This window comes from Sminthopsis crassicaudata, chromosome 4 (genome assembly GCF_048593235.1).
Source record: "Sminthopsis crassicaudata isolate SCR6 chromosome 4, ASM4859323v1, whole genome shotgun sequence".
Classification (NCBI taxonomy): domain Eukaryota; kingdom Metazoa; phylum Chordata; class Mammalia; order Dasyuromorphia; family Dasyuridae; genus Sminthopsis; species Sminthopsis crassicaudata.
In genome coordinates this window covers 295176740-295186280 of record NC_133620.1, presented here as the reverse complement: position 1 = coordinate 295186280, position 9541 = coordinate 295176740, and the positions used below count along the sequence as shown (strand labels likewise).

Genomic DNA, 9541 nt, shown 5'->3' with positions numbered 1-9541 from the left:
CAAAGATGGCAGCCCCAAGGCAAAAAGACTACCAGAAGAATTCGTTAGAGTGATTCTCTGAGAGGGAACATCTTGTTGCTAACTTGGAGAGTAAATTGAACCAACACATCCTATTAGGAAGGATTCTGACAAGAGAGTTGTCATCTTAGTTGGCATCTGTGGAACAAAAAAAGGAGTGAACTGCTTTCAGAGGTCTCCTTTATAGCACTGCATTTGCTCATATGGATCAGAAGATTTGCAAACATCAAGACTTTAACAAAAATGATGGGGAAATTTAGAAGCTGCTAAATGAAAAACGAACTCTACAGGGTGGACCAGTAAGATAATTCACTTTTAAGAAGGTAACATTCAATTCCTTTCTGTAATTTTCTGCATGTAAATTCAGAGGTAAAGTACAATCAGCTGAGAAAGGTACAGAATTCTTGACTCTGGAAGAAGGCAGATGAAATTCAGTTACTGATAGTAACAATCCAAAGTGCTTTTATGATGCCCTGAAAGCTGTTTATGGGCTGGAGTCACATTGATTAATGATAAGGACAAGATCTTAGAGAGACTGGCTGAACACTTCCATAGCATTCTCAACAGATGATCATCAATCAATGCTGAAGTCACTGACTGTTTACTTCAGGTTGGAATTAACCACTCCCTAGCTAAAGTTCGAATTCAAAAAGAGTTACTGAATGTCATCAGACTGGCAAAACATATGATGCTAATTCTATTCCGCCTGAAATTTAAAAGGTAAAGGGTCTATTGCTCATTTAAAATCTGACTAAAGTTTTCTGAATTATATGGAAACTCCAGAAATTCAAGGATGCCTCCATTGTCCATCTCTAGAAAGGTAAAGGGGCGACAATCACCAGGGGTGGAGAGAGGAGGGTGTGTGTCTCTCTTAGTCAGTGCTTTCAAGATTCTTGTCAGAATCCTTCCTAATAAGCTGATCCTACACCTGGAAGAAAATCCTCTATTTGAGAACTAGTGTGGCTTCAGAAAGGGTCAAGGAACACTTGATATGATGTTTGCTTTCCGACAACTCCAGGAAAAATGCCAGAAGCAGAACAGAGGTCTGGATAGATCTGATCAGGCCCTGTGATACTATCAGTTACAAGGGCTTATGGAAAATTATGTCAAAATTTGGTTGCTGAGTTCATCGGTATGGTATATCAATTTCATGATGGCATGCTCCTTTGGGTTCTGGATAATGGACAATGTTCTTGAGCTTTCCCAGTCACTAATGGAGTGGAACAAGGCTGTGTACTTGCTCCTGTGGTTTTAAGCATGATATTTTCAGCCATATTGTCAAATATCTTCAATGAAAACAAGGATGGCATCAAAGTCAGCTACTACACTGATGGCAAATTCTTTAACTTGAAAAAGCTATAAGCCAAAATTAAACTGAAGGGATCCTTGGTGCATGATTTCTTGTTTGTAGCTGATTGTGTACTCTGCAGCTTCCAAAGCTGGGATATAAAAAAGTATGGATCAATTCTTTGCTGCTTGTGCTAATTTTGGCTTAACAATGAACATCAATACAGGTACTCTATCAGTCATCAGTTACAGCAAAGGGAAATGTTTTGAATGCTGTGGATAAGTTCACTTACTTTGGCAGTATACATTCCAGCAATATCTGCATTGATAATGAGGTTAACACACACATTGCCAGAGTTAGCTCAGTGTTTGGGAAACTCCAAAGGAAAATGTGGAAGAGGAGATATGTATGAGACTGACTACCAATGAAAGTCTACAGAGCCATTGTGCTGACCTTATTGTTGTATACCTGTGAAACCTGGAGAGTATATCAGCGTCATGCCAGGAAACTGAATTACTTTCATCTTGTCTTTCCTAAGACATTAAGAAACTTCCTAGTTTCTGAAGATTACTTGGCAATATAAGATACCAGACACTTTCTCCAACTAAATTGTCAAGCATTCAAACTCCGTTGGGCTGACCCCATTGTTCAAATGCCAAATGTCTGTTTGCCAAAGTAGACTTTTATGGGGAATTCACACAGGGCAAGTGGTCACAAGGTGGTCAGAAAAAGTGATAAAAGGACACTTTCAAGATGTCTCTTAAGAACATTAGTGTTGGGGCAGCTAGGTGGCGCAGTGGATGGAGCACCAGCCCTGAATTCAGGAAGACCTGAGTTCAAATCTGTTCTCAGACACTTAACACTTCCTAGCTGTGTGACCCTGGGAAAGTCACTTAACCCCAACCTCAGGAAAAAAAGAACGTTAGTGTTAAGGACCATGCCTAGATGAAGGGGCAGGTGAATTCTCCACAGCTGTGAATCATAAACTTGAAGGTGTTGCAAAGCAGCCTTCACAGATGTTTCTTGTGGAGGCAAGAGGGAAGAGGAGAGAGGTCAGACAATGCAATTGCTTCTCAGTCTCCTTGTATCACATCATCCTTTCACATGAAGGGATCCATTCCACAGGTCTGAGTTAGACCTCCAGCAGCCACTGGCAGGTGGCTCCTGTATCACAACACTTTGGAATTGGGGCAACTAAGTGACGCAGTGTATAGAGCATCAGACCTGAAGCCAGGAAGACTTGAGTTCAAATCTGTTCTCAGACACTTAACACTTCCTGTGAGACCCTGGGCAAGTCACTTAGCACTAATTGCCTCAGTAAAAAAACAAAACAAACAAAAAAACTTTAGAATTTATTTTATGACAATGGGAGACACTGGCACAGGACCACCCAGCATGCTGGGTCCTCCTCAGAAAAGATGCTGTGCTCTATGAGCAAAACATAATTGAATTAGCTCAGAAGAAGAAATTAATGAGGGAAAGGAAAGGGGGAATCCCAGTTCTTGGCGCATAGATAGTAAGATAATCCCATGAGGCGCAGCATCCCCTGTAAATGAATTTACAGGCCGAAAACCTAGATTGATAAATGAAAGGTTTATTGTAGAAATTGGAAATAAAGCTCAGTTAGAAAGACTCCAGGGCCAGAGGTGGCCGCTGGGCGGGCAGGAACCCCTACATGGTCGGAAGGATACCATGTGTTGGCTGGGAGGGCTCCTGCCAAGAGAGCGCTCTGGCTCGTTTCTTTTATACCTAGAAGATGGGCAGTACCCCCAAGTTCTTGGTGGGCTTTTCAGTTAGCTCAGATCAGGTGAGGGCTGGGGGAAGCTGAGCTGAGAGTGGGGGGCTGGGCCCGGATACTCAAAGGGTGCCTTTGACCAGGATTTGTGAATCAAGGTCAGCCGTGGATTGGGCAATTAGAAAGGAATCTTAAAGGGATTTAAACCCCCATCAAAATGAGTTAGAGAATCTACCTCAAATGTTCAGAATGATTATTTATGTCCTATCTGTGGCAGAGTTTTCTGATCTTGTCTTGGTGTGATCAGTCACAATCAGACACACTAGCTTATCTCTAATATAGGTGATGTCATTTTAGTCATCTTCCAGAACAAATGACAACAATGAAGCATGAATAAGGAATTTCCCTTAAAGCTGGGCACTCAAACTACATCCCCTCCTTCTCCAAAACTCTCAGGGCTTCCACTTCCCTTTCCCCTCAGGGGGAAATCTCTCTTCTTTTCCATTCCCTTGGGGACTCAAGCGATTATTTTACCCCCTCCCCCCAATTCCTCTCTGGAGCCAGGTATCCATCTCCACCCTAAATTCCTCTCCAGAGTTGGGTATCCACCTATTTGCCTTTGGACTCGGGCGTTCATCTTCTAGGCTCCCTCAAACTCTATGACAAAATTCTGAAGACGAAAAATTCTGAAGTCCCCACAAGACTCAGCAAAGAGGCAGGCATCCCGAGTAGTCAAATTATACACTATATTACTTTCCACTGGGCAGGAATACTTAATTATAATTTTTAATAATATGAATGGATGCGTAATTCTCACTAACAGTTGTATTCTTTAAAAAATGGAAACAACACTATAAAACTGACCAATGTTAATTCCAAAGAACCCATGATGAAGCTTCCTTCTCCCGGAAGAGGCGAGATGCAGCGTATACTGTAGGTAATAGTGCACTGTTACTGTTTCTATTTTGCGTGTAACTTTGTTACAAAGTAAGTGGAGCATCAATAAAGGAGTGTAAAAAAATGTCTCTGGCACAGCAGTATTATATACATTATATATACATGATTCCACGTCCTAGACTGCCCAATTAGGAGAAAGCCACGCTGAGACCAATGGCATTCTGAAGGGGGGGGGGGGAAAGGCAGATTTTAATCCCACTTCTCCTACTAATTCATGTAACAGTCATAGGGAAATCTATTCTCTTTAGTCTTTAGTTTCCCTGTCTCTCAAATGAAATTGCTGGAAAAGAACCTGTTTTCTTTTTCACACTAGCCTTACTTTACGATCTGAACTTTCTCCACAAGCCTCCAAAGGCTTAAAGTCCACCAGGCCTACCATCGAGAGGCGAGCTGCTGTCCTAGAGTAGTCCGGAGGCGGGGAGTTGGAGATAGGAAAACGTCAGGCCTCATATACTTCCAGGTTGTGCTACGCTATATTCCAATATCGTTTTAAAGTTCGGGCGTGGCCTAGGCTCGTCCAGACGTGGTGTGAGTCTGCGCACTGCTGATGCGTCCCTTTAACCCCGCCCAGCTTCCGGAGTGAGGTGAAATTTGGCTATTAATGTTTTTCGTTGTGTTGGAGGCGGGAAATTGGCGTTAAATTGTACTTGGTGATTGGTTATATACCCGGAATGACTTCCGATCCTTCTTAGGAAGCATTAGAGATGGTGAAGGTTCTGGTGACTTGGGTTTGAGAAATACGCAGGGTAATTGGTGGCTATGGAGGCCGTGCTGAGCGAGCTGGTGGCCGTTGACGATTTAGTGGTGAGCCTCTGCTTTGGGAGAGGGCAGGAAGAATCCGGAGGCGCGTGTCTCTAAGGGCTGAAAGGCTGGGTTGGGCCTATTTACCTCCCCTCTTATCTGAGGACACGATAGAACTACAATTCCCAGAAGCCCTCGGGGACCATCTCGCTCTGGATGTGTGCTTCTTTTCTCTAGATTTGGTGGGGATTGTAGTTTTTCGTCTTCAGCACTCCCAGAATTTTGTTCTAGGGTTTGAAGGAGCCTGGGAGAAGATGAACACCTGAATGCGGGAGAAGAATTGGGAGCAGAGGTGGATACCTAGGTTCTTGAGAGGAATTTAGGGCGGAAATGGATACGTGTCTCTTAAGAGGAATTAGGGAGGGGGTAATGATCGCTTGAGTACTCGAGGGAAACTGGGGCCCTGAGAGTTATGCAGAGGGTGGGGATGTACTACGAGTGCCCAGCCTTGAGTCTTGTCAAGGGTAGTGGAAGAAGTGGGGGAGGAGGAGGAGGGACGTTCATGCGCTCTGCACCTTAGGTAGAAACTGAAGGGTCCAGTCCTTGCTTTGTGGGGTCAGTTTTGGGGGTGGCGCCTGGAGTAGCGACCAGGTGGCTTCTTCACCTCATACCTGCAGGTAACTGACTACCTTTCTTAGGGGTATTTGTGAGAGATAGTGAGTAGGAGCAATTACAACTGGAGACAAATTAGGGACTGGACTGTTGGATGCCTTGGTTTGTTGAAGGAAGTGTAGGCTCAGAATAAAACTCTTGGGGAAGTGGAGAGAGGTGGGAAAATGTGAAATTAGGCAATAGTAGTGATGAAAGAAAAGGAGAGAAGGGTGTCCTAGTGCTGCTGTTGTTTTTCTGCTGCTTGTTCTGAATCATTCTTCTCTCTGGTGGCAGAAATTCGAGAAGAAGTTCCAGACAGAGCAGGCAGGGGGCTCCGTGTCTCACAGCACTCAGTTTGAGTATGCCTGGTGCTTGGTGCGAAGCAAATACAATGATGACATCCGAAAGGGCATCGGGCTGCTGGAGGGTGAGGTGCCTAGTTCCCCAGTTCCTTAGTTCCTCTCTCCTTCCCAAAAGTCTTTACTGACAACTAAAACCCTCTATCCCTCTCTTCTGCCATTGGTCTCCACTCTTTGCTCATCCTCTTGTCTTAGAGGTCTTATTCTTAACACAAGATTCCATAATTCAATCAACTTTCAGTTCTACATATCCCAAGACAATCCCAGGCAGGTTTCTTTCAACACTTTATTTAGTACTACTCTTGTCATTGGTTGCTAAATGTATTCTTTTAAAATATTTTCTCTAGTTGAAGGTTGTTTTGTGTTTTTTTTTAATTGGTGGCTGGGGGCAATGTAACAGATTTACCTGTAGGAATATTTCTCAACTTACAATTTTTATAAACAGAATTCTAGTCTTCTATTGGTTTAAAAAACTGGCTTCAAATTTTTTCTAGAGTTTGGTAGAATAATTCATAAACACCAACTGTACTAGAAAAATTAGCTTGTAAAAAAAACCTTGTGTATATAAAAGTAAGATATTTTTGGTGCTGTAAATAAGCAATCTTACATTTTAAAATTTTAGGGTTTTTTTTTTTTGTTGTTGTTTTTTAAGACAGTAGTAGGAGGGCTCTCCACAACTTAGTTTTATGATAGGATAACAGAAATTTTAAAGGCTCCATAGTAAAACTACAACCAACAAGTGTTAACACATGTAGGGCAAAATCAGTCTACAAATCACTAAGATGTTAGAGAATAAGCATTAAACTCGGGTAGAGTTAATTAAGGAAGGCTTCATGGAAGCAACTTTTGTACTGGTATTTGAAAGGGCAGAAGGAACTGCAAATTATCTTGACCAAAACCAATGATGTATATGAGAAACTATTTTTTTATAGTATTATCTGTGCCTTGACTTTTCCTCAAACAGATTAATGAGTTGACTATGAATCTAATACTTCCTGGTTCAGTTGCCAATGCACTTTGAAATAGTGCATATCATGTTAATGCCGTCCTTGGCTGGTTTTGGTTATTGAGAACCCAGACTGGGGCGCTGACTTTCCCAGGATCACAGAGGGCATTTCATTCTAGATGTGGTTTCCCCCCTTCTCTTCCCCAGAACTGCTACCTAAAGGAAGCAAAGAGGAACAACGAGATTATGTCTTCTACTTGGCTGTGGGGAATTACCGTCTCAAGGTAAGAGATACAGCCTCAGTGTCTTACTTTCCTCCCTGGATTCAATGTGCTGTATTCTGAATTATTGCATTCCTAATTCAGAATAGTACTTGAATGGGCAGGAGGGACTTATGATATCAAGGTGGAGGTAGTATTGTGAGTCAGGGAACTGTAAGAGAGGATAAGGGAAAGATAGGAACGGGTGCTGAGAGCATAGGGAGTGGAGTGAGGTCAGGGTGCTGAGGTACAGTCTCTAGTATCAGGTTATTATCTCTCCTGCCTTATCTCTGCCACTTAGCTGGTGCTGTTTATGAACTACTTTGCATTAGGTGGGCCGATGGTGGATTTGGGTTTGGGGGAATATGGCCCTTGGTCCAGGAAGAGAGGGAGAAGGGAAGAATAGTGAGTGTTCTTTTTGTAAATATCCATCTGCTACATATAGGAATATGAAAAGGCTCTGAAGTATGTGAGAGGATTGCTGCAGACTGAGCCTCAGAACAACCAGGCCAAGGAGTTAGAATGCCTTATTGATAAGGCTATGAAGAAAGGTTAGTCTTCCTCCTATCCTGCCTCCTGTACTCCTCACCTTCCAGCTCTCTCTGAACTCCTTACCCTTCCCAAGGTATCTTCTCTAGCCAATCCTAGCCACCCTATCCCTTTAGTTAGCATTTTTCTCTTAGCCTTGACCCTTCCCTCTCCCCAGAAGTTTTTCTGCCCTTCAGCTCCATTTTTTTATCCCTCTTATTTCATGTGGAAACATTTGAGGAGGCAATACCAGGAGGTTTATCTGAGGGAAGGGGATTTGGAAAATCAGGTTTCTCATTCAAGTTCTCATACTGTTTTCTTCTCTCCAGATGGGCTGGTAGGCATGGCCATCGTGGGAGGCATGGCTCTGGGTGTGGCTGGCCTCGCAGGGCTAATTGGACTTGCTGTGGCCAAGTCTAAGTCTTGAGCTGCTCTACTGCTGCCAACCTCAGGACACATGTCTGACCTGCCTCTCCACTCCCCTCAGAGATGAAGCAACCAATTGGAGCCCTGGAGATGCTGATACTGAGGATGTTTAAAAAGGGGGGAAGAGGGAGGGACCTTGTTTCTTTTGTACCTTTCTTTTCTACCCTTCTTCCCCATTTTCATCCCCTTCCCAATTTCTTCCTGATAACTGTATGCCCTTCAATTTCTTTCCCAAGACCTGCCCTTCCCTGGGATTTTGTGCTTTGGTAGAATGTAAATAAAACTGAAGGTTCTGGACTGAGACTTCTGTGTCTTGAATAAGTTGGGTCTTGTTGGGGGAGAGAGGGGAATAGAGTGGCAAACAGAGATGTTGTCATCTGGCATTTCCCTGTTTTGTGCTATTTTTGGTTTTATATCTCCTTTTGCCCAGAAACTACTAATGGACTTAAGAAGCCTAGCTCTCAACTCCCTTCCCCTATAATACTGAACAGTGGTAGCACCCAAAAGTCGTGGCATAGATCTCTTAAGTATGTGGAATTTCAGAAACTAGGGATATAGTGGAAAAGAGCTGAAGTAAGTAAAGTTAAATCTTAAGTGTACTGTTGCCGTACTGTTGCCCTCTGACCCACTCAGCTGCCGTTGTAGGATGTGTAGTTTTCCATACCAATTTGATGGAAGGGGGCGGCAGTGGGTGGGGACTGGTTGCTATGAGTTTCCTCCTTTTAGCTTCCTTTATAGTACCCACCCTTCCCCTCCTTTTGTCTTTCTGCTTCTTCCAAGTACCTCCTCTTGAGTAGAAAGAGAAACTGAGGTACTCAGGGCTTGAAAACAAATTAAGAAAAGACTCAGGATTACCAGATTTCAGATTACAAGATGCAGACTCCAGTTTTCTCCTATTCCAGCACAATTATTACTCTGATCTTCACCATCTCACACCTCTGGTGCCAGGCCCAGCATGGGGTTGTTTGCTTCATCACATACTTCTCGTTCCAAAGTCTACACCAGCCCAGGGCAGGGGCTAAAAGGGAAGGTACAGGGAGGAGAGAAGGGGGTTGGAACAGATACCTTGTGATGCTGAATGGGAGGGACAAGGTGGGGTGGAGCAGATCCCTAAAGTTTTAACTAATTCCTGGTTAGTTTGATAGCATGTGATCTTGTCAAAGGATCTTTGGGGGTCTCAGACCATGAGACCTAGCATGTGGGGGAACAGAACATTACCTGCTTTTTTTAACAGAGGGTAGGGAGTAAGAATGTTGTCCTCCAAGCTCTTCTTGCCTGGGACTGCCTTCTATGTGTTAGGAAACTGGTCCTTGATCCTAAAAATCTGAATCCTTAGGCAGTAAGGGAGGAGGCAGGTGCTGAGAAGCAGGATTCCCCCTATCAAAAGGATAGGGTAGCAGCTTTTTAGTTTCCCCTTCATCTTCATTACAACTGTTGACAAATCCTAAGAACTCTGGGCTCTTTAAAGGAGATTAACCATCAGGATCACATTCTGGTCCTTTGACCTATCCCCCTCCCTCCTTAAGTGCCCCTTATTTCAGGATCAAGTTTCACCAAAAAGTCAAAGGTCAATCAGCATTCCAAAAAAAGCTGAGCTTTCTAGAGAGGGAGTAGGGAGAGAGAAGTAGTGGA

The 9541-nt window shown here is 43.4% G+C and overlaps 1 protein-coding gene across 1 annotated transcript; it reads left to right on the top strand.

Moving 5' to 3' along the window:
• The first annotated feature begins 4572 nt into the window (after positions 1 to 4572).
• On the top strand, positions 4573 to 8212 carry FIS1 (fission, mitochondrial 1). The gene is made up of 5 exons (XM_074264940.1): positions 4573 to 4802; positions 5685 to 5817; positions 6903 to 6979; positions 7401 to 7506; positions 7813 to 8212. Exons 1-5 carry the CDS (start codon positions 4758 to 4760, stop codon positions 7908 to 7910), a joined length of 459 nt encoding a protein of 152 aa, XP_074121041.1. The 5' UTR covers positions 4573 to 4757; the 3' UTR covers positions 7911 to 8212.
• Positions 8213 to 9541: the final 1329 nt, after the last annotated feature.

Bases quoted from the DNA above. Each gene is read 5' to 3' on its own strand.
- FIS1 (XM_074264940.1), top strand. From the start codon at position 4,758: ATGGAGGCCGTGCTGAGCGAGCTGGTGGCCGTTGACGATTTAGTG. The intron at 5,818-6,902 runs GTGAGGTGCCTA...TCTCTTCCCCAG, and splicing joins GGGCATCGGGCTGCTGGAGG to AACTGCTACCTAAAGGAAGC. The intron at 7,507-7,812 runs GTTAGTCTTCCT...TCTTCTCTCCAG, and splicing joins TGATAAGGCTATGAAGAAAG to ATGGGCTGGTAGGCATGGCC.